At 44.5% G+C, this 25,016-nt stretch overlaps 1 protein-coding gene across 2 annotated transcripts in view; it reads right to left on the reverse strand.

Moving 5' to 3' along the window:
• The window catches only part of tiam2a (TIAM Rac1 associated GEF 2a), a 68,682-nt gene that overhangs the window by 26,668 nt on the left and 16,998 nt on the right, over nucleotides 1-25,016 (reverse strand). The window contains exons 1-10 of one of the 2 annotated variants that reach the window (XM_041059926.1): nucleotides 24,021-24,089; nucleotides 19,956-20,050; nucleotides 17,847-19,028; nucleotides 14,475-14,928; nucleotides 13,638-13,810; nucleotides 12,404-12,628; nucleotides 8,957-9,142; nucleotides 8,525-8,668; nucleotides 4,671-4,727; nucleotides 442-618 (exon numbers count right to left, since the gene is read on the reverse strand). In XM_041059926.1, coding sequence (XP_040915860.1) covers nucleotides 442-618; nucleotides 4,671-4,727; nucleotides 8,525-8,668; nucleotides 8,957-9,142; nucleotides 12,404-12,628; nucleotides 13,638-13,810; nucleotides 14,475-14,928; nucleotides 17,847-19,022 — 2,592 coding nt within the window. In that variant the 5' untranslated portion in view covers nucleotides 19,023-19,028; nucleotides 19,956-20,050; nucleotides 24,021-24,089. Of the gene's footprint in view, nucleotides 1-441; nucleotides 619-4,670; nucleotides 4,728-8,524; nucleotides 8,669-8,956; nucleotides 9,143-12,403; nucleotides 12,629-13,637; nucleotides 13,811-14,474; nucleotides 14,929-17,846; nucleotides 19,029-19,955; nucleotides 20,051-24,020; nucleotides 24,090-25,016 lie in introns of those variants that run through there. The other variant, XM_041059925.1, reaches the window with a different exon arrangement.

Here is a 25,016-nt window from a genome sequence, read left to right on the forward strand (position 1 = left end):
GCCTGTCTCTCTGCACTGACTTCACATTCTCTTAGGGGAGAATGTGAAGTCAGACACTGCATGAATAGGTGTGTTATTTCAAGCCCTTGGGAGAATAACACAACCAGATCTCCTGCTACAGAGGCTTAAAAAAAAAAAAGACCATTTGACCATGAACAGGACCACACCTGCGCATAGCTGAACATTTCTAGAACATTAACTTTGTATTCACACCATCAAACCCCACATTACAGGAAAACACACATTCTCGCCGTTAAGTGTGAATGGCAGGATTATGAAAAAAAAAACAAAAAACGACAACATAAAAATTCTACTAGACAACTACATCTAAATGACAATCCTGCTTTTGTTCTTGACGTTTTTTACTATAACTGTCAGGAATATTGTTCTCTCAGTCTGGTGACATGTCATCATTTCTCTGAAACTGGCCGCCAAGCCAACCTTGCAGGCTGCAGAGAGAAGGTCGGCAGCTGTCTGGTCTCTTTTGACGGGAACTTGGACTGTCAGGCCGTCTGGCATGTGGACACACGTCAGCACGTCTGTGGCACCACTGATGCTGTCCCACACACCGCCCTCGGGGGGCGACATGGAGTAGATACTGGTCAGCACGTCCAGCCTCTGTGGGGGAGGAAAAGGGGGGAGGGGGGTAAGAAGAGAGGGTAAAGAGAGATAAAAGGAAGTGAGTGAGCAGCGTTAGATGGTGGAGAGAGCAAACAGAAAAAGGAGGCGAGGGAGGTAAACAGAGAGAGGGAGGGAGCGGATGAGAAAGAGAGAGAGAGAGAGAGAGAGAGAGAGAGAGAGAGAGAGAGAGAGAGAGAGAGAGAGAGAGAGAGAGAGAGAGAGTGAGAGTGAGAGAGAGTGGTGGAGTTAAAGTAACATCACACAAATCAATAGAGTTCCATTAGTCTAAATGCTTGGCTGTGGATCAAGCAGCGGAGCAAAGATGTCATACAATTAGCCTTTCAGAAATTCATTTGACAACACAGACGGCAGTTGCTCCACATAATAGTCATCGTAATCACCATGTACACAAGACGACTGGCAAAGGTCTAGACGTCCAGACGATATCTGTGCGCTTCTCTGGGACTTCTTTGGTTTGAAAAGCCACAAGCACAATTTTGACTTAAGTGTTGTGTAGGAGAAGTTTATTTCAAAATCAGTCAAACTTTCAGAAGGTAATTATTTGTCGGTGGCATTAACAGTGAGGTTTGAACTGGGTATTAAGCCTGTGTGTGTGTGTGTGTGTGTGTGTGTGTGTGTGTGTGTGTGTGTGTGTGTGTGTGTGTGTGTGTGTGTGTGTGTGTGTGTGTGTGAGGCAGGGGGTTGAGGGTGGGGTTGGAGGGGAGTTGGGGGTTAGCCCACCGCTCAGTCTCACAGGCAGCCATTTGGGGGTTTTGGTTGCGACTCTGTGTCTCTGGGGGGAAAAGCACCACTGCTGCGTTGTGGGGCTGTGGGAGACGCCACAGTGCAGCCTAAGACCACAATTATCAAGACCCTAGATCTTGAGGGAAAAGGCTCAATCACACCAAATGTACTGAAAGTCATGGGCTGAAAAAAAAAAAACAGTGATTCATCACTTTCAACCAAGACAAAGATATGAAGTTAAACTGAGACACAAGACCGAGAGGTATAACTGCGTTGGTGAATAGGTCTGGGTATATTGCAATGTTTTAAATGCATTATGGGATCATAAAAATGAAGACCAGTGTGTGTCTGAGGCTCTCTGTCTGATGTGCATGCATGCAAGATTTTCTGTCTGTTTCAGAAGCTGGATGCTTCCACTTGATGAATCACCTCAAGAGGAAAAAGACCTTTTTCCCTGCCAGACAAAAAGCCTAAAGGGACAAGCTAAGGTCTCTGATTCACAGCATCACTTAGCTCTGCACACACACAAATGTACACAAGTAGCAGTGTAGCTCAGAAAAACACAGGCACACAGACAAACATTTGCCTAATTTTCCAGCTAAATGACTAATCTACCGCAGGAATCAGTGCTGAAATTAATGCCACCAATGTTCTTAAGGTAATGTTTCACTAACCTGTTGGTGATGAAGGAACACAAGGTGCCACTTCAACACCCACCTCTTTTGGGGCATGAGGTCATGATTACAAACTGAGGATGAAATAAATAAGGCGTCATGGCAACTGGTTGCATAACCGCCCCGTTTGTGTCCCAGCAATATGGCGTGACTGGAAAATTAAGATTTGGTTGCCTGCGCTGACCTGACCAGCGGCTGACTAACACTATGCACTCATTCATCGGTCGGAGACGACTGCAACGGACCGGACTGTTGCCCGGTCAACGTTCCATGAACCACTGCCAAGAGTACAGTCCAGGCACGCGCTGGACTTCAACAAGTGCTCTGTGTGGTGAGTGTGTACTCTATTTACGTTCGCATTCAGCCAAATAATTCAAACCGATACTTCAGTTTTTCCCTCTCAAGTGTGGAAATTATTTCCGAGCAGGCCGACCTCCACCCTGGAGCTTCTAAAGATGGAACGTGGAGTTACAGACAGTTTAGTGGCCTGCTGCACAAATACACCCTTTCTGTTCCACTTAGCAACTGGGCAACACAAATATTACAGTACTGCCTTGAATAGATATGGTGACAGTGAGGAGGAAGCAGAAGAATAGTTGAAAACAATTTTAGGCAATTTCCTTCTATTACATCTATTTTAAAGAGTATTACCATTAATTTCCTTAAAGTTCCACCCAAGGTTCATCTTTCCACTGCTGAAGCACACGTTTTTACACAATCACACACAGAAGGTGACAATAACAGCCACCCCGACTGGCTAGTACGAGTGCCTGTTCGTCAGCATCAGCAATGACTTCAATGTACAAGAAGGGTATGTGTATTCGTGGGTAGTGGAGCGTGGTGAGAGGTGGTGACACAGAACGTGGGATCAGTATGTCATGGACGTGATGCATTTGTATAAATTCAAAATATGTGAATTTCTCAAAATGAGTGTATAATAGTAATATCAGATATTTTGTAACAGTCAAAACATATTCAATCTTTCCACTGCTGAAAGAAGTTGTAGGTAAATGGAAAAGGTGAAGAGCAAAAACGAGCCATTCAACATGACCTCTGATTAAACCACCATGGAGGTAACTGCTATAATGGCATCCCATAGATGATGTTTTACTTCTCTCTGCTTTACGCAACACTCGCAACCTACAGCTCGACAGTGTTAGCACATCCTCATCCTGTCGAAATGGTTGGTTAGAATTTATGTAGAAAGCACAGTAACCACATGCACAAAAACACACACAAACAGTCACACGCTATATGAGAGTTCACAGGCCATACAGCTACAACAAATCTTGGGCACACACTCGTACAAACATACCCTTCACTTGACTTCACTTCAAAGGATTAGTGGAAGATGATTGCTTATTAGTGTAATTCAAGGGATTTGAGATCCAAGTAGTACAGCAGGCACGAATTCATCAAGACAAACATGATGAACTGTGTGTGCCGACAAAAATCAATACAGCTGCGCTACCCTCTTTCTCTCTTTTTCCCCTACTTCCCACCCTGAAGAGTCTTAATCCCTCACTAAGTCAGAATGGATCCTTGTGACGAGCTGTTTTCCACATTCACATCCAAACACTCAACTGAGGGGAAGCCACCACATTTAAAGCAAAATTAAAAGCTCCGACCCAATGAAGGCCATTATTGTTTCCCAAGCCACTTCCTGCTCTGAGTCCATTTCTAAACACTTAATGAGGGCAGTTTTAACACTCGCCACATTCACCGCCGGCTCACGCTATGAATCATTACATCCTGTGGAACAGTGATCTTTCTAACACCCGTCCTGCTCTGTCTAAAAGTGTCCATTATGCTCATCTGTCAGCACAGAAACCACATATCTGTTCCTCCAGGAAGGCTTTGATAAGATTTTATGTCAAGGGACAAACAGAAAAAATATATTTATAAAACATATTATGTAATAGATAGTTGTGTAGAAATTCCTATATTTTCTAGTGTCCTGTTCACATGGAGGGCCAGAAAGGTTTGGAGCTGAAGCTTATAGCAATACTTCACACTTCCTTGATGCAGCCATGTAACCACTCAATAACATGCAAACGCTGAGGCTCCAGCGTCAGGCTGCTCAGATGGCCAGGATTCACACTCATCAATCATTCAACACTTTTACCATACACTCGCACTTCCAATCACCAACACTTCAACCCAACACCCTCCATTAACTCAATTATGGCGTTAATTGGACCCCTGTCCACATCAGAGTTTAACATGGTTCTGCTGCAGTAAAAATCTCCTGTCAGATACGCTGTCTATTTATCTTGCAGACACCTGCATTTCTACATGAAAGGAATCTCTGCTTTGATCCTTTGGACAAGTAATATATACAGGCAAGACACACACACCTTCTGATCCCCTCACACACATACACACACACACACACCTCATGCGTTAAAAATATCTTTACACGGGCCACTATCAAAGCCATGAAAGACAGCAGAGGTCAAAGCAACAGCGGACCTGTTTCTGCCATGGCAACTTCACGCTTTAACAGATAATTTAGCACATAAAACGTTACCGCAGGATGGATATGACAGATGGCAGCGGAATTTTTAGAGGATATATCAAAGATCCACAAACCATAATGGACGGACAAAGTTACTGAACACTATGACTCACCTCAGTGCTCCTGGGAGGCAGGGCGAAAGTTTGACCTCCAGCGTCGCTCTCAAAGATCTGAAATCAAGAAACAGACAGTCAGAGCTACAGACAGAGGGGCACCACACTGATTGACTCATAAGCGATTAAGTGCCCAGCCACTCCGGCAACACAATATCAGACACATACACACGGTGCTATTATGTAGTTAATTAAAAACTACGCGTGGAGAGTGCAGCACTTTGATACTGCTTCCAAACAGGCTCTGTAGCCTTTGAAGGTGCAACAGTGGAAATCCAGTCTGTGTGTGTGTGTGTGCGTGTGTGTGTGTGTGTGTGGACATTGAGTGGTTTCTGTGCAGCGGCGAGATGAAAGGTGGGGAAACAGTGGGGTTACAGACGAGAAGAGGACGAGTTCTCCCTGCCCTCCACCTCCACATTCACCCTTCAGTGTCGAACTCTTTGCACTTCTTGATCCGCTCCATCTTCCTCTCTAGCTCCTCTCCCTGGCCTGTGATTGCAAGGCGCGGCTGTGTCTGGGCTAAGCCTCAGAGCTGGAGGTGACTCTGCAGCCTCAGAGGGCTTTAACAACTCTATAATACGAGAGTGACACGGAGCTATCTGTTATGTGAGGGTGTAACTCCAGTGCTCACTCAAACCGGCCCGCAGTTATCGGGTTATTCCGAGATACTTTGTCACTGGGCGGCAGAAGAATGATGGGTGGCACAGCTGGTGACAGAAATGGGGCATTTTGTTCTTAAAAATGAGCCTGGCACAGTCTCACAGGTGTTTGTGTTTTGCTGTGAAATAAACTGAGTTGAGGAAGAATTTCCTGTAAAATTTCCTTTTAGTAGTATGCACGCTATACTTAGAAACTGTTGTGTGGAGGAAACTTGCAGGGACTATCCCTTTTTCTAAGGATCAGGATTACTTTTCCCCAAAGACAATCCCAAGAAAATTCCTTTAAAATGAGAAAAAAAACTCCAGCTCCTGTTATGGTAGTAAGAACCTTCATCTGAACTCTGATCAGCAGACTACAGTAACTCTCCCTCCGCAACGCCAGGACATTTATAAAGTGGCTGTAAACAGTGCTGCTTCACCGTAAACTGACTAATTTTAGAAAGCTTTACCGACTCTCCCACAAATCCTAGGACCTTTCTGGCCCACTTCCCACAGCCGAGTGCCGGCCAGCTCCTTACTGTATACATAGCACTGCTAAGACGGATGAGAGATGAGAAAACGAGAGGGAAGGAGATGGGGGTGAGAGCATGACTTTGGAGCAAGGTTGTCAAGCGCAGCGTCGCAGTGGTAAATGGGATTTAGGCTTAGTCAACACAGATGAGTCAGTATGGAAACTGTGGGAGAAAGACCGCCGGGTAACGCTCTGATGTTTATGCTCTAAGAGCCAGGGGGTTTGAGAGAGAGGACGAGTCTGAGGGGGAAAAAAGGAAAGACAAATGGTGAGAGAAATTGGGGGAGAGAGTGAGATGAAACTCTAGGTTTAAGAGATTAAATAAGCAGGAAAAAAAGAAGAAGCTAAAAGATAGTGGGCTCGCAGTGGAAGAAAGGGGGATAAATAGGTAGAGAAAAAGGGACAGAAAGCAGAAATATATTTTGGAAATCTGAAGAAGAGCACTGTCTGATAACTTGAGACGATAACAACAGATTAAGTGCACGACCTCACTGTCCAAATCCCGCTCCAGCAAACACATGTCTCGTCAGTGCTACAAGAGAAAACAGCCAAGGAGCTGATGATGTCATTTAAAATGTCCTGAATTTCCCACAGAGAATAACAGAAAACTGAAACTAACAACACAATGATCCCTCACTCTTGGGGACAAAAAAACAAAATGGCACAAATACAGCAGATGTCCAAGAAAACCCAACACTGAAAATCCCTTTCAACACTAACAGCCATTAACCGTTCCTTATTTGCCTCTATGTAAAGAAAAAAACAACAGAAAAGCACTAAAGAAGAGCTTGTAAGATAAGAAAAGAAAGAGACCTGGGGAAAAAAAAATAAAGGAAGGCTCTTTAATATTTAGTGTCTTTACACCAACCATCTGCTGATGTCTGCGGGGCTGAGGGAAAGAGTGGAAAATGCCATCTACCACATATGGCTTTTAATAATTCATGCGTGTGCTGCAGCGCCACCTCGGCCTTCTGCACTGTGAAATGTAACTGGGCCTCATTAGGACGGCCGGCTGGAGTTCCCCAGAAAAATAATAATACACCCACATACACACACACACTCACACACACACACATACCTAGTCACTGACAGACGTGCGCAAATGCACAAACATAAATATCACAGAGCAGGTGGTGGGATGGTTGATAAGCTTGATAAGAGAAAGTGAAACCGGACAAGAAACATTTTGTGAGCAGTCAAGAGTCAGTGTTCACCAGCTGAGGAACATGACTGGCTCTTAGCTGTGCTCGCCTCAGAACAACAACAAGACTCCATACTACCATCATAGCATAAAGAAAAAATGACGGCAGACTGTTGTTAATCAAAACCACGCTCCTCTCCCGTCGTTTAGTCTCAGCTAATGAACAGAGGTCCATAAAAGACTTAAGTAAATGAGTGTTTCCTGTGGCAGTTCTTAAAATAGACCACCATGAGTAGAGGATTCTCCAGGGCCATACCTTTAGGGTACAGAGTGGATTTCTGTATCAATAAATAACCAGCCTGCATGAGTCTAATTACTAACCTGAGAGGATTTAAACCCCCCCACCCCTCCCTGCACCTGCATAAGGAATGCTCCCCTGTGTTTATGTTGATGGGAGGTTTGCAGTCAAACTTACCGGGAAGCAGGGGGGGGGGCGTGAGCTTGTGTGCCTCTAATTAATAAAAATCTCCTTAGGGGGACAATGTGCTGAAAGTGCTGCATGACTGTAACAATCTCTTGTGTTCCTTCATGTCAGCGTGGGCACTGTACATGCGAGTGTGCAATAAGGCAACGCGCTTTCAGGCTGTTTCGCAAACAAATAGTCACAGTGCGCTCTGAGGGTGTGAGTATCAAGACACAGTTTTTCTCAGCAGTACACCCCAAGAGACTGTGCGCGTGCACATCCACGCATGTATTGTATACCTCAATGGCGTGCGCATGCATTCTTATGAATTCTGCATGCTCATGTTACTTGTGTGTGTGCGTGCGCGTAGTTTCCCCTGCTGCTAAATGAGGTGGGTGATCCTGTATTAGGAATCCACTAATCCAGACCACCTGAAGAGTTTTATTACTCTGGGATTCAAAAGAGATTAGTTAGTGTTACCTCAAGTTTCTAAGGTTCTGCTGCTGTCAGGCTTTCAACGCTGATAAAAAGCACAAAAATACATATAGTTTGTTATGTAATCTTTCATCGTATTACCACATCTGCTTTTTGATTGAAGTGATCGCTCATGGGCTCGCTACGAGCCACATATTAAAACGTCTTCTATCTCTGTTTTTCTTTTCTTTACTAAGCACAAAGTGACACAGAGACAGAACACAGGAAACTTTGTGACGAGAAAATAGCTGCGAAGTAAGCCAACACCTTGAACCCAAATGGAGCGCTATGTAGTGCACAATTTTATCCTAAGGCGAGAGAGCTGTTCTTTGTGTTTGACTACAAAGAAAAACACCAATAGAGCTACATTTTTAATGCAGTGTTTTACATATATGCATAGAAATTTTTGAATACTTGTTCCTCCAGAACTTCAAGTTTGAGGATATTAAATATTTTAACAGTTAGAAGTTTGAAGTACTCAACGCTTTGCAAAATCCTTCATTGTTAATATAGGGAATTTAATCAATACAGTAAGATTTTAAAGAGTTTTGTGTTTTTCAGCAACAGTAACTATCTGTCCATCTGTGTGTGTGTGCTCAGTATTACCTGTGATGCAGAGGGCCTCTTGTCCCTGCCTCTCTTTGTCAGGTTGTCGAGGCCTTTGAGCGAGGAGAAGAGACCTCTCTTGCGTTGTCTGTAAGTCAGGGACAATGAGCGCCTCCTGAGTGTGGCCTCATCTCTGGAACAGATCTGATCAGATTACACAATATCAGCACTGTAATCATTTAGCTCAACAAAAAAAGTTTCATCTAATCAGACCATCTTAATTAAGTTTATTTTCCCCCAGTAATGCACAAAGGCAGCGTTAGCAGGATGCTTTTTAGTTCTGAAGATCTTCAAGGTTACTGTTAAATTAAAACTGAAGCAAACAGCAAAAGGCTACGGAGCATCCAAACAAGACCCACTGCTGGTTTTTTGATTCTTAATTTTGCGTTCACTCATTTGTCCTTTCCCAGTGCCCGTCCTGAGGTTCCTCACCAGTGCATGGAAGGAGGAAACAGAGAAGATCCCCAGGCGCCCCAGGGTCGTTTTGGTGGGACGGCTGGCAATTGCTAGCAGGCTCTTTGGGTTGGGAAGCTCTCCACCCTGTAGACTGGCCAGATAACAGCGCATCCTGAAGAGATCCATGTTAAACCTCTCCAGATTCTGCTCCCACTGCTGGATCTGAGGGGAAAAATAAGAAGATTACTTTGGTAGGTTTGGTAATGTGAATTTGGTGAACATTTTTGGGTGGTGGCCGAGTTAAAAGAGTCGAGGGGAGGTAATGGAGCGAGTTAGGAGAGAGGGGGAGGGAAGGGAGTCAAAGAGGGAGATCTAGGGTCAGTTGAGTGCTTCCCGTCAAGCCGCAATTGCTTGCAGATGTTGGTGGAGGGTGAGGGCATAAATTGGTGGAGGTCAGATAGTGAGTGGTGACTGTGTATCTACCAGAGGAGTGAGTCCGTGTGCAGTAAATCCAAATGCCCATTTTTTATGCATGTCTAGAGAGGATGGTGATGTTGCACAGACCACCCGTTAAACCTCCACCCCGCACACACATGCAGTACATACACACAATTTACAGTTGCCTTCCTATTCCTGTTTGCACTATTTAAGCTATGAGAAAGTGCTTATTTTGTTGGCTGGAGACTCGTTTTAATGAGAACACTCGAGTTAAACAACGCTCTGTAACAACTGACTTTAATAGGTCTCGTCTGCACTCTGAGTTCATTTACAATAAAGCACCCTATGGCGTTGTCCCATTAGGTCTCATTCACATTAATGGCATTCTTTAGGATTATGAACAGACTGAGGAGGGGGGGTGGGGTGGGGGGGTTTACGAACCCCTGACTTAAAACAAATTCAAACATGTTAAACAGAGAACTTGCACAGAAATCACAGAGGGACCATTCGGGGCTATGTTATGTGCTAAACCCATGAAAACGCCTATGTATGTAGCCGTGCAGGTGTCCTCGGTTAACAAGTCTTGAGTCGGTGACATTCAGCCATTATTCCCATTCCAGAGCATGAGAACAGCTGCTTGGAGTCCACATGCTTTGGTTAAAAAAATGACCTTGCATTTTGGCATGACAGTTATTTCAGTAATTGAGAAAATGGTCCAACACCAGAGTGAGACAATAATGGCATCCACATTCAACTGTCTATCTAAGAAATCAGAACAGTTCAAATCTGAGATACGCTGATTACTACAAGGACTTAAACGTTTTTCAGAGTTCTGTCTTTTTAACAGAACATTTGTCAAGGTTCTCTACACTTAAAGCCAGACAAGCTATTAAAAGGCATTTTACCACTACAACCTTACTTACTGACACGACCAGTAACTTTCTGTGGCTTACCAGACACTGATGTGGACTTTGGGGAGATTATAGACAACTAGTCTCATCTGAAAAGTTTAATGAATCTATATAAAATAAGAAAAATGACCTTTTTTTTTTAAACAACCAAAAGATGGTTTGACTTATCTGGAAAAAGTTTTATTATTCTTATTTGGTCATTACATATTGTATATAACATTAGTGTGGGTAGCACTGTGCACAAAAGCAAATGATTACTTTAGTGTCTGTGTTCACATTACTTAGGGTGATAAACCTTCCTTTCACATTTTCACTCTGTCTAAAAATCCTTCCTGTCAGGTCTCATTCTTGGAGTTACTCTGCTGAACCTGAACTCAAAGACCTCATACATAAATCCTCTGATGTGAGTACGCAAAGCACATTTTTTTTATCTTGCTGTTCTTGGGTCATTATACATTATCACGGTGTTCTCAACTGGGATTTAATTGCAGTGACGAGTTTGTAGATGAGATAAGCTCCTTCCTCAAAAGCAAAGACAAATTTAGGAGGGTTGCTGCTTTGGAAAAACTAAAGTCTGTGTACAACTGTCACACAAGATCCTAGACTGATTCTGATTTACATGCCATCTGGATGTGTCTGTCAAATATCTCCATTTTCATTCAATGATGCCCAAATATAGTCTTGTGCAGGGTGTATCACTGATGAATACATTTTTTGATAAAGGCCCTATATGCAGTCCATTGCTTCATGTGTCTAGCAGGTTTGAATCAGTGCATTGAGACAATCAACCAACATCAATAAGAAGCTAAGCAGAAACAAGCCTCTCTTTTAGCAGATTCTCATCTTTTCTTATTCCCCCTTTTTAACATCTGCTCCCCGCTCTCTGTAAAAGCCCTGATGCATAATAAGTCTTTCAATGCAACTTGATCGCCGTGTGCGTCTACGTGAGCTCGTGTGTGTGTGAAAGGAGGGTAAAGGCAGACTTCAAAAGAGGTCTACTGGCACTGATTTCAGTAGACATGGGTGGGGGTGGGCAGGGACATCAAAGTAGTGCCCTGTTGGCGCTAGACAACCCCACCGAAACCTTAAATCTATCATCAGGCTCTGGGCGCCTGTATCAGAGCCCTGTCCCATACCCCTCTGACCCTATCATTGACTCCGACCCCGTCTGTCTCTTTGTCTACGCTGAGGTGGCATAACGGCTAATTGGAAACAGATCGGAGAGCACACAGTCAGTCTAGTAGTCAGGCAGTGATGTCTCTGTTGGTCATTACTGCAGTGAGCTGTCCAGCCTCTGTCTTGCTAGTTCTACATAATAACATACTCATACTTCCACCCAGGGTTCTTTAACTAAAGACCAAATAACAGCCTTCTAAAATGGACACTGTCCATTTTGCTTTTCTTGTGGCTACGCAGATGAAGGAAGTATACATTTGCTTGAAGAGGCACTTTAAATCTCTGGCCACCTGAGTTGCAGGTATAAAACAGCAACCGGATTTTCCCACATTCCACGCCAAACACCGGTTTCTTGTAAAAGTATTTGTGTTCTTGCTAAGCTATAGGTTATGGGCTTTTTATACCCGTTTGTAATTTGCTGTATGTAGGCTACAGCTCAGTACTGGGTGCTTGGGATTCTCCCCCAGGCTGTGAGGAGGAGGAAGAGGATAATGCATGTTGAGAGCCCATTACCAGGAAACATCTGGAATCCCAATCTGATGCTCGGGGAAGCGAGCTGCTCCCCTGGGCAGCTCGCGATGCGTTTGGGGACTGATGCATTTAGGCCACTTCACCCACCCACAGACAAAAATAAAGCACAGGCTCACGGGCTAGTCATAAAATCAGGAAAATTAAGTAGGGCACATCATGTGGTTGCTACACGTATCGTGCGGAATAACGACACACAGAGGAGTCTAAAAATCAAAACTCAGCATGGGAAGAGCACACGTTACACAGCTGATGTATCGATAGTGTAAAATAATGCAGCACATTCGCAGCGAAATTTGTCCGAAGGCCATGAAAAGTATAATGCGGTATAAATAATGCAACAGGGGCCTCAAATATTCTCAGCGATGCCAGTATTAATTCAGCAAATTCAACTGATGCCTCAGTATCAATATCATTATCTCCGCCTCACCTGGTTCTCAATAGCTTTGCGGTTCTTTGGGTCGCTGACGACGGTCAGCTGCAGCTCAGCCATCTTCTTCATCTTCCCGTCCATATCGATCTTCTGCAGCAGGCCTCGGACCTGGCTCCGCAGCAGACGCACTGTATCCTCCTTGCCTTGGCGCTTGGCCAGCAGCGACGCACTGGCAGAGTGGATGGCTGTCACCCAGTTCTCCAGGTCAGTCTGGTTGCTGGCCTGGGGAGGGGGGTGGTGGGCAGACAGAGAGATAGATTTGATGAAGCAGTAAGGCCAATATTCCCGTTACAAGCTGGAGTCAGAGATCTGACGCCTTATAAATCTCCTAGGATTGCCAATGCACTGCTATTGTGTTATTCTGTCATATATCACAATAAGATCACTGGGTGGCAAGTTGGGCTTTGCTGGATCAATAAAAGAAAACTTTATTAACAGTGTCTCTGTGAGAAAGAGCAGGCCATGAACCGATGCTCAAATCAAACATACATTTTCCCTGTTAATAAGCCTTTTCATGATTATTCCCCCGTCTTTATAAGGTGATTCACTGAGAAGCAGAACATTAGTTGAATGACTTGTGCTCAGCAGGCTGTGTGAGAGGAAACAAAAGGATGAAACCCAGGCTCCTATCTTTATGTCACAGAGGTGGTTTTCTCCGCGCTTGCCTCTGGGGCCTCGTGAACTCCACACAGAACTATTTTATTAGATGTGGGTCTGGACACCATGACATAGTGCAGTCTGGGAAGCTTGTAATCTTGAGTGGAAGAGGCTACATGGAAGGAGCTGAGGGTCTGCATGAATTTGGTACTGATATGTAGGTCAGAAAGCACAACGGGCAGACGGGATGTTCTCTCAGACCCCTTAGCTGAGAGGTTTGAACACTTTGCTTGTGAGTCGCAGGCTGAAATTGGTTGTTTCATATGCTTCACTTGAAGGAAGGGAAGCTAAGAAAAAAGTGTGTCTCTGGTATAATTCAACCACAACCATGTACTGAAACTGTGCAGTGTGGAAACTCGCTGATATCTGTTCCCTTTTATGTCTCATGTTACCACATACACTCCAAAATATTCCACTGGCACATAAACACTCATTATTGTTGTTTAAATGTCAGCATCATGAAACATAACTGGTTCACCCAAGCTACTATAAACCTGAGTTGGGTGGAGCATCGCAAAGCTTTTCCAATTAGCCTATTATATATGGAGAACTGTGTCAGCTGATGTGTTTTTACCTGAAAGAGGTAGACGTCTCCGTATGAGTTGCTAAGGCAGAAGACGTTCTCCTTTTTGGGATGCTCAGGGACGGCCTGGACAATGCTGTCCTCAGCCAAGAGAGCATAGCGGGGTGACAGCTCCTGCTCCGGAGAGCCTTTACCATAAGTCTCATAGAACAGCAACGTACATCCTGGAAACAAAGAGGTGGAGATGTAGACACAAAGACAAAGAGATGGACACAAACATCATGATTAAGTGATGCAAGAAAAAAGTGTACATCATCAAACTGAGTTTCTGTAGACTGTAAGAATTTGAGGCTTTTACAGCTCTTACTTAATGTTTTACAGAGAAACTGTCCTTGTAAAAAAACATCTCAGAAACGCTGAAATGAGTTCAGCGGGACTGGAATATTTGCAGCAGCATTGAAAACTAAAAGAACTTTTACATACTCCCAAAAGGCCACTTGGAATCATAAAAATGAAAAGGCTGTCCTTGCTTGCACCTCTTCCTTTTATGTAACATCCAAGAGGTAATCTTCAGTAAATCCTTAAAACAGCAGTATGTGGACATACACACGTTTGACGGCCTGAACTTTATCTATTTGGCCAGAACTCCCTATAAGCTTCTAGAGAAGGAGGAAAGGACAAGTCGAGTGTGACGCCATGGTCAAGGACACAACTGCTGTGAAAAGGAAAAGCTTGAGAACAAAGGGGAATCTATTTAAGGAATTTAAATTTGGATAATCTACTATCTACTAAACTATTACTTTAAAATGAAAAGTCAGCACAGTCTTTGACTCAGTTTCAGGAATGATGAAAAATAGTTTCCCCCTCCACTGCCAGACCTAAGCTCACCTTTCAGGGTCACCCAGTACTGCTTCCACTTGCGGCGGGTCACCAGCTCCAGCTTCCTGTCCTTGTGCAGGGTGACGAGGGGTTTAAAAGAAAGCCAGCCAGCCCTCCTGACCACCCCCTGCTCCTTTTCAAACAGCAGGTCCAGCTGCTCCAAGGAGCCCTCTGCCGACTCGCTGCTGCTCTCCCCCTCTTCGGTGCCAGTGGACGGGTCTCTTCTCTCACCTCCTGCCCCTCCTCCTTGTCCAGTACCCGTCTCCAACTCCCTCATGAAGTTCTCATAAATGTTCTGGCGGAGAACGTCGCTGGTTGTTTGGTGAATGGCTCCTGAAGATTGGGCCCTGGAAGCTCCTGGAAACCAGAAGAGGCTAGAGACCTGGGAGGGGGAGCTGGTGTCTGCAGTCAGCCCATCGACTCCACTGTCAAACGCATCGCTCAGGTCCTTGTACCTGGTTTCCTGATAAGGCACAAAAGGTGGAGGAAAGACATGATGAGGTGTGAGTGGTATTGATTAGAGGAAGGGCAGAGGATGTAGGGAAAGGATGAGACTTTCATGATAGCTAACAGTTTTATTGATTAGATGGCATTGAGTTAGTTTTAGAAATTGTTTCATCTACATTTAGGCAAAAACACCTCTGTACAAAGCACGGTGAGCTTACACTGGGACCAAAATCCAACTGTAAATCAGCTTAACTTTCAATTAGCCCTGAGGCACTGCAAATTTGCAGGAGAACTTTTGAAAAAAAAAAAAAAAAAGCTAGTCAAACCACTCGAACCTACTTCAAAGTCTGCATTACAGTCTCTAAATCTTTCGCGAGGCCGAAAAAGTGGGACAAATTTCCTGTGATGGCACCTGGGAGGTTGGGACCCTCCAGGCTCAGACAATTTTAAGTCATTTGAGGTCTGCTGTGGCTTCCCGATTCCCCAAATGAACACTTGATGGAATTGCACTCTTTCATGCCTAATGACAGCCTACCTACACTTGACTAGATTGCAGCATCGATTCTGCCCCTGGCAACACGCTGGAGCGCTCTTAACACACAGCATGTGCCGTCATGACGGAGCTCATTCTCCATCTTTGTTCGTGTGTCTCACTCGGCTCTGTCCATGTCCGGTTTTCTTCATCTTTCCCTAGTTTGTTTTTGCAGGCACAGCCCGAATGTATCCACCCTCTGTCTCACCCTCCTGCAGCTGCCTTTCATTACAAGCAGGTTCTTGGTCTTTGGCATCAGGGTCACGGCGTGACCTTTAAACTCACAGCAGAGCCCTGGAGCCCAGGTGGAGGGGAACCAGAGCTGGAGGTGCTCCTGATTTTTGGTTGACCCAGTGAAAGGAGTCACTGTGACCAGCCCCTGGAGATCCATTCCACAGAGGTTTGGCAGTCAACAAAATTCAGTCTGAAGAACCTGAAAATGAACCTGTTGTGTGCTGTTTGAGAGAGACTCCCTGGTGTCAAACACTAATTCTTTTTTTTTTTTTTTTAAGTTTGTATAAATTGCCCTAAAGTTTTAATGGAAATGTAGTCTTCCCACTATTTTGTCTCTCTAAAAACAGAGCTGGCAATGGATTTTATTTTCTTTGACCAATGACACCTAATTTCAAAATTCCTTGAAGATTTCTGCAGGCAACAAAAACCCTTCTATCACAGATTTATGTCTGGATAAGGAAACAATGACAGTAAATCTGTGGATACCAGTCTGCCCCCAAAACTGGTTAACCCCCCACACACGGTCATAGATTAGGAGGGCATTATGGCGAGCAGGAGATTTAAAGGCAGACGTTGCTAATGTAGAGTGAAAGCTGTGGAACACTCAAAATGAACACTGCCTGTCTGCTAAGTATTTGCCGCTATAGAGTCAGGTGACAGTGTCATGGCAAAGCATCTCATATATTTAACTCTGCATTATCAGCTCTTTAAGTACAAAGAGAAGCTCACAAATTCTCCAAAAAAAAATGCCTTCTGACTACAGCGACTGTTCTGTTCTGTCCCTTGGTTTGTTGTCAGACCCAACTGACTGAACACCAATCCCTATTAGCAGATTTACTCTCTAAGGACCGTGAGGGGAGCCCAGAAAATCTGCACCACACAACAGCTAGAACAACCATAAGTCATTCATTAACATTAGAGGAGGGGTGGGGTTAAATCTTCTGCTAGGATTTAGTTTCTCTCTAACAGAGCCTCTCAGAGGCTTAAAGCTATTCTCTTGGCAGTGCCCAAACGCTGTTCTTAAAACATTTACAAGGCAAAGCTAAACGAATTAATGCAAAAACAACTGCTTTCAAGCCTGAAAGACAGAGGAAGACACGAGTTCGTGTCAAATGAAAGCTATTAAGAATACAGTGGTTGTAGGACAAAAATCACATGGTTCTCAAAAAACATGGGAAGGCAACGTGCAGACAAGCTGTGGTTATTTCCAACCTCTCCTCTGACCCCGTGCCTGTATGGCACAAGTATCATTTTACTCCTGGGAAAACATGTATGTATATATCAGCTGTCTGCTCTGTGTCTCATGTCAATATTTCACTGCACAACCTTTTCCATTCCCTAATTTCTCTTCACTTCGATCAGCCATCAGTTGAAGTGAAACCTTCAAAACCTTTTTAAACAAATCTTGTGCAAATGACCACGAAGGCTAAAATCACACTTAATCCCATTCAGTTAGATCAACATAATTCCAGCCAACATCTACATCCAACTGTAAACTAAAGAGCTGAAAACATTAACATGTAACTAGCACTGTACATTCAACAACCAATCACAAACAATCAGTAATACTTCAGATGTACCCACCCAGATGCAGATGTCATTATGACATCTGTACATCAGCCCCCGACTCCTCAACCTCGTTGCATCATCATCCATGTTGCACATTGTAATAGGTAGTACCTCTCACCATTGTTCCATCTTCATGAAAACAACAAGACCCGAGGCTGGTTGCCTTACAAATTTCATTTTGTGCTGCCCCACTGTGCCCTGTGCTCAGACAGCTGGTGTTGTGTGTTGTGCGACCAAAGGACGGTGGTTGGTTACTGGCCATGCCAGGACAACCACTGTGGCTCACGATCAAATAAACCCTGCCAGACAGAAAACTGTCTGTGCATGGTTGTTACTGATGCCCTCTCCTGTCTAATAAGCTGTTACTCTGGGGCTAATGATGCAGGAACTAAAGATGACCACAATAAAAAAGCAATAAATTTAACTACTGTGTGCGCTATAAATTACAGGACGACCACAAACACCACATCTATGTGACCTAATGTTTTACATACCGTGTAGATAAGATCCCTGTATGAACCCTGTGAGTGATAAAGGAGTGTAAATTATTGAAAACTGTTGACCACAAGATCCTCAGCACCCATTCTGGCCTAATGTACCTGAGACTTCCTCTTCTTGCGGCTGAGGCTGCCTGTCCAGTCACTGAAGCGTCTAATGCGATTTTTGATGGAGTCTTTCTTGTGGAAGCTGAAATCTGGCACACCCTGCTCTTGGTGCTGTTCCTGGTCAGGGTACTGATTCAGGTCCTCGCTCATGGTGTGGGCTTTGGCCCTGCGACAGGGCAGGGTGTATGATGAGTACTGCCGGACCTCAGGGCATTCTTCCTCCACAGGCACATCCAGGACGGATGCAAAAGAGGCTCGGTGAGGCCTCTGGCCTGGTGGAGGCTCCTGTAACTGGGAGGACAGGTCCCTGGCTGTGGGAAAGGTAGCAGCCATTGTGGAGTCCCTGTACAGGTCTGTGATTGACACGGGGGGTGATTGCTCAGTGAATGAGTCAAGCTGGTGGATGGGGGAGTGAACTAGAGTCCTGCTGGCCGAGCAGGGTTGGTCTTGCTCACATAGCTCTGTGCTGGGCCCCCAGGGGGAGTCATACCATGAGCCATCAGAGCTCAGTGAGCTTCCCTTGCTGGTCCTGGCCGTGGAGGAGGTAGAGGCCGGCGGAGGCCCGGTGCGGTGGCCATCCTGCCTACTACCACTGGAACCAGGCAGACTGGGAGTGGACTCAGACTCCAGGTTGGGAGAGAACTTGAGGAGCTGTACAGGGCCAGAGGCCTCGTCCAGGAGCAGGGGATTTCCTGAGGTGTTGGTGAACTCCACCCTTAGACTGCCGTCCTTCTTGATGACCACACGTGGGCTGCTCTGTTCCTCTAAAACTTCATGCTCATCACTGTGTCCATTCAGGGTGTGCCCATTGAGCTCAGCTCCGTATGGATTATCTTCGCACTCATCTGACATATGACGCCTTCGCATACCACATCCAGGGGACCGATGCCAGCGATGCTCACTTGGGCTGCCCCTCGCTCCCTTGGAGACGTAGTCATAGTGCCGAGCGGAGTACGGCTGTCGGCTTTTAGGAGGGGACAAACAGCCACGACCGACACACCTGGCCTTGTACCCTGAGCCTACTGGGGCGCTTTTCCACCACGAATGGGGTGACAAAGCATCATCTTTGGCTGAGCGGTGCTTCAGTGAATATGGCTTCTGTTTCCCTGGGAAGACAAAGCTGGTGCCTTTAGGGCCCTGGATGCTGTACTGGCTCTCTGAATTTCCCATCTCTGCCTGGAAAATAAATGAAAAAGAAACAAAACCATAATATCCCTGGCATTGTGCTGGAAAACACATGGTTCATCAAACATAAGGTAGTATAATATATATGACATGGTATGACACAATGCCAGTTCATCAGAGACATAAAATTAACATATTAGTCATAAACAATAATGGCTACCCTCCCATAAAACCATACCATACATAGGCATAGTCGTTTAATTTGCAGTGGCTGTTTCCAGAATAAAACAGCAGCAGGTCTAATACCTTCCTTATGCCTTTCAAAGAGAATAGTTATAAGTAATTGTGTCACATCTGGTCATTAACCTGTTTGGTCTACCCCCCCTCTCATTTTACTGCATTCCTCCATTCTTTCCCTAGAAAAGTCAAGTCAGATGAACAGGCTTCAGACTGTCATGGCTGTTATGTGTGACAGAGTTCAGGACAACGAAAAATCCCTTCCAGACTGTTCACAACACTCTTACATTAGTGACTGAAAGCCATGACCAGACAGACATTTCATTACAGGGTTGATGCTATCGAAGATCAACTGCTGGGACACACAGAGTACTGCATCTGTGGTCGTCTGTAGTAGGGATTACATAACAGGTCCAGGTAAGTCTTCAAGTCTTTAAATAAGAACACAAAGATGATTAGGAACTAAAACAAACCTCTTTAAAACATGTGGAAGGGAAATAAATAGTTCAGTTTAGCTACACAACCTAGGAGGAGGTGCTGTAATAGTAAAAAAACATCCAGGTGACCAAATGATGACAATTTCAACATGACAAATATTCCTGAAGAGAAAGTAACATCCATCTGTACTTGTGTGCAATGGTGAAAAGAGCATTGAAAGATTATAATGTGTTTGCCAAGGACAGATTTTAAATGTAGAGTTATATAATCAAAGCATTATAACACTGACATCCCAGATCTCACCTGTGTGAAAGTCTCGTCTCAGATTGGAGCTCGTATACACGGTTCTCTCCTCCTCATTTCTCAAAATAAATTCATCCCTCCGTCGTTTGGCTCATCTGAAACACAGAGATAGAGAGAGAGAGAGAAGCTGACTTAGTGCTCAGTCTCTTCCCACAGCACAGTAATTTACTTCATGTAATGAGCTCCATGTTTGATAACAGGTGTGCCAGTTAGAGAGAAGATCCTAATCCCCAGCATTTGTTTGGTAGGCAGCGCAACTTCTTTCACACCAGGATAAACAAAGCCAATGCATTGCTAAAACAGACAACAATAAGGTTCCTCCACTATGTGAGATTGTCTTACTTCTAGTAGTTTGAAATTTTCTGTTTGGGGAAAAAATAAAACATTGGTCTTATTGACCGGTTTGCAAAGAAATAATACAGCCAGTATCCCAGAGATGAAAATATTTCCTCTCAAAAACTATGCAGCCCTCAAGTATCCAGCAGGTCCAATGAACAGCTTTGTTCTGTACAAGACAGCACAGTAGAGTAGTGCCACCCTGGCGCTTCAGTATGACTAAGTTAAAAAATTCACTCCACCCCCCCCAAATTTAACTCTCCTCAATCAGGCATCCAAACCAAACATTAGTCACATTTTTCCACCTCCCCACAAGTAAATGACGTCGTCTTTGATCAGGGTTGGGAAAGTTTTTGAAAGCCGGCTACAGTTTGCCCGTCTGTTTATTTTTAAACCTTGGAATCCTAGCTTGCTCCCTATTTTTTTTTTTTTTTTTTTTTTAACTCGTCACCACCAAATTTGTCCGGGGGCCGGTTCCAAAACCAGAAACGGCTGAGGAGTGCTCTTGCCGAGGAACCAGGCATCATCTGAGAAGCAGTGTGACACTGTCTTGTGTGTATGTAATATAACCCACTTACATGCATGTAGCCCACACTCCAGGAAGGCTTTCAAATGGTGCTAACTCCACTAAGCCTCGCAGCACACGTACAGCATGTGTAAGGTTACAGTGTAAACAGCCGACTGCCAAAAGCCCTAACCTTCAGGATTAAGTGATCTGCAGAATTAAGAGTTTATCTGCTCCTGCTTGGATGCACCTTGGCTGTGAGGTGAGATTAAACAGTGTTGGCTGACTGAATAAATGCACTACTGTAAAAGAGTGTGTTTAATAGATGAAGCTGAGAAGGAAATTCCATGGGACTTAAATGATTTAAGTGCAATGCCCATGTGGCACTTTATCCCAAAGTTCAAGGACAGGGCAAAGATCCAGGCTAATGTTGCCAAAAAAAAAAAAAAAATCAAACACGACAAGGAGCCACACACGTAAATTATTCTCTCCTTATTTAAACTGTTTAGGTGTGAAAAAGTAGCACTTGGAAGTGCAATGGAAACTTGGCCTGAGATATGTACGCCTTGTAATGAACTTGAACCATCACTCTGAGCTGATCAGAGGATTAACTAAACACTTGCTTCATTCGTCACGATTTAGGGGGTGAACCCGAGGGTGAAGACGTTGAATACAAGCAGCACTGATACCAAGAGGCACTGTAACCCCGTACCCAGCTGTTCAAGCGGCTTTTTGCCAGTAACACACTGATAATTTCCAGCTTTGTCATACTAGTTGAGCTGGGGCCAAGGTTCACATGGACCCTGGGCAAATCCAAGCTAATAGCATTTATGGATGCATGGTCAACTGCACTTGGCTGGTCCAGCTCTGAGAATTTGAGTCCACTTCATTAACCTAGAAACTTGTGGGAAAACTGGCATATTTTCTTACTCAATTCCCCCGTTTCCCCATCACATCCCATGTCTTAAACCCTCACCATGCACGCACCAACTGACCCTCGACTTCGATCAGCATCAACGTTTCACAATGAACCTCGCACGCAGAAGAAAGCGAAATGATTTGAAGTACTTCTACATGAATAGAGAGGAACTAAACAATAGTCTTTAAGGAATTAGACCAAGAAAGCAGCTGCGGGCAACACCAGAAGTCAGCATAAAGCTGGTTGTCGAACTTATCACAATGAGTGCTTTCTTTTAACACTTCTACTGACGCTTTTCTTGCAAAGTTTATTCACGCAGAGCAGGACCGTCGGGTATGAAAGGCTCGAAGGCGTGCCAACACACAAACCTAAAGACACACACGTTTGCCTTCTGCTGCGAGTTGAACTGCAGTATTGTGCGGCTGTTTTGGGAGAACAACAAGACAAGTCTTCCTTTTAGCTGCAAACCACTGCGCCCGGTCTGAACTCTCCCTCCCTCTTCCCCTTCAATCCTCTGTTCTTGTCAATAGGTTGCCTACAGGCCATCTGCTCGGGGGCCAAGGGACCACTGCCACCCCATCGCTCCTCGACACACCCCATGACCTGGCATTCTTCTCAGGCTGCCCCTGGGTGACTCCCACGTAAGCTCCATGTTTAGTCTGGCACTTGGCTGTGTCTTAGGTCTGGAGCTCAGGATAACGGTGAGGAATGAGCCACACCTCAACATGGTATAAACACAGTAGGTACATGAAGTGTTAAGTAAGTAACTGTCTTGTTCCTACACGAGGACCACCATGCATCTGTGGAACAGGAGCTATAACCTCTTCCTCACTAATACGGAGTCTGGAGACCTGTGCTTGCAATTCTGACCCTTGTGTCCTTGAATCTAAACTTGATAATCAAAGCTGGAAGAGCAAACTATTGACACAGCAGTGTGAAACACACAGTGATTCCCCCAGAGAACTAAACCACATGGTAATAGCATGATGCTGTTGGTGCAGTTCTTTTAACCTAATGTACCATTAAACTTTGGAGATATAGAAATCTTGCCGGACTTTTTCATTAGTTTCCCAAAAGAGCACAATCAGTAAGCAATAACTCTGAAAACACAGACTAACCATATGGCACAGTGTTCAGTTAACATGTGGTTCTGATAGATAAATATCATAAATCAACAATATTCAAAAAAGTCAAAATATTCTCACACAAGTACCAACAAGGTTTCATGCTTTTTGAATTACTAGGCCGTGAAGCAGAAATTATGAGGTCATTTGTTATTGGTAGTGACTGTTAACACAATCGCACAGCCTTCCTCCTGTCAAATCACAGCCCATGGGACTTGTCGCTTATCACTTTCCTCTGGCGCTGTGACAAGTGAGCTCTTAAAGGAGCAGCACGCTTAAAGCTTCACTCTTTCAGACACAGCTTAAATTCAAACTTATGCAAAACAACCAACAAGTTCGTTTGGAACAAAAACAACAACAGGAAGTGAGGAAGAAGAGAAAACAGTGTTATTGGAGCCAAAGACCAGGACGTCTCCTACTGAGTTTTTGTCATATGAAGTAGATTTAAAGTGTCCTGCGGTTGTTTGCTTATGAGGAGAAATGTCTATCTATGAATCACTCGCTGAAAGCCCATATTACTGTGTGGTGGATTCAGCCAAAGCCACCAAACATCCATCAAAGAGCTTGTTAAGTGTCTTTTGGACTTTTTCATAATACATTTAGAGGATCTGCTCCTGGCTCCTGACCAAAAATGACATGGCAGCCCTCTGAAAGATTTATGCATGTATGCCAGTGCCATTCCAGAGAGTTGCCAAGAAAATAAAATGTGAATTTTAAAATGTGTACTAAGTGCTCCCACGGAGCAAGCATCCAGCAACTTTAGCACGAGATACAAAGTTTAGACAAGGTGGCTGAGTTAGTCAAACTCTGTTATTCTTAGGCGTGAACATGAATCAGGCATAAAATGCTGACAACTCTGAAACACAGAGCAGCAGAAGTGATGAAGTCTGAGAGAGTGAATGGTCACTTTGTTCCATCTTCATTTACAAGGCTACATGCCGAAGGCTTATACAGCAAGGCAGATTTTATAGAAGAGATGAAAAGTGAAGCACAAACCGCTGTCCCACGGATACAGGTAGAAATAGCGCTCCCACATGCAAACACACAGTGTAACCCATCCCCGTGCATCTCAACAATAGGAGTCACAATGCAACCTCTTCACCCCGGCCTCTTCTTCTTGCAGTAAATTGGAGAAACAAAAGAAGAGAAAGATAAAACACAGAGCACACAACATCCCTTACCTCTGTGGCCCGGGCTTTAATCTAGAAGCTCTTTGAAGAGCTTGCAAAAGGAGAAGTCTAGGTGGTGTTCTCTGATCTCAAAGTGTATTCTCCCAGTGAAGGCTCGTTGAGTCTTAAAGCAACATGCACACGCACTGCATCTGACTCACACACCCAGACACACTGGAGGACACGTGGAAACTCCCTCCCGGCTTTGTAGCGGCAACGAATCACAGTCCTCTTGGGGTAACCCTGGGTAACGGAGCGCCAAGAGGAAAAGCCAGCGAGTAGGGAGGAAAAAGTGAAAAGTTCTCAACAGAAGAGCTCTCTCAGAAAGAGAAGCAAGGATGTTTTATAGCGCTCATCCATTTAGAGTCACCACTGCAAAAAAAGGCTCCACTACTCCACAGTGTTGTTTTTCCTATATCCTGCTTTTCCGTTGGCTAGGAGGAGGATGCAGGGCTTGTTACAGCCAAGGCGGTTTTCCATAGCTGTTTGAGGCGATTGGGCAAGACAAGCTGGCGTATAATGGCTACAGCGCTGCTTGGGAGGCACTGGGGAGGGCGCAATGACTGGAGCTCTTGTCTGACCCTAAATACCACAATGACCCCAAGAGGAGGCCAGGGAGGCAGCCAACTACTGGGGAGACAGAAAGAGAGTATAAGTGTGTGTGTGTGTATGCGTGTGTGTGTATGTGTATGTGTGTGTACATATATATATGTGTGTGTATGTGTGTGTGTGTGTGTGTGTGTGTGTGTGTGTGTGTGTGTGTGTATTCATAAGTGAGTGTGAGCCATGTAAGCCATATATAAGAAAAAAAGGTCCAGTGGGTGAAGACAGAGGCTTGGTGTAAGAAAGAGCAGATCCAAAAAGGAAATTACACAGGAGGAAACGGCAGTTAATGACTTTTTAAAAGTTTCTAGGGGCCAGAGGGGGACAAATTTGCATCTCATTTTGAGAAGAAGCTAATTAAAACAACAAGAAACGGAGTCAAAACCTTCTCTGGGATTAGAATTT

Source organism: Toxotes jaculatrix, chromosome 17 (genome assembly GCF_017976425.1).
Source record: "Toxotes jaculatrix isolate fToxJac2 chromosome 17, fToxJac2.pri, whole genome shotgun sequence".
Lineage (NCBI taxonomy): Eukaryota > Metazoa > Chordata > Actinopteri > Toxotidae > Toxotes > Toxotes jaculatrix.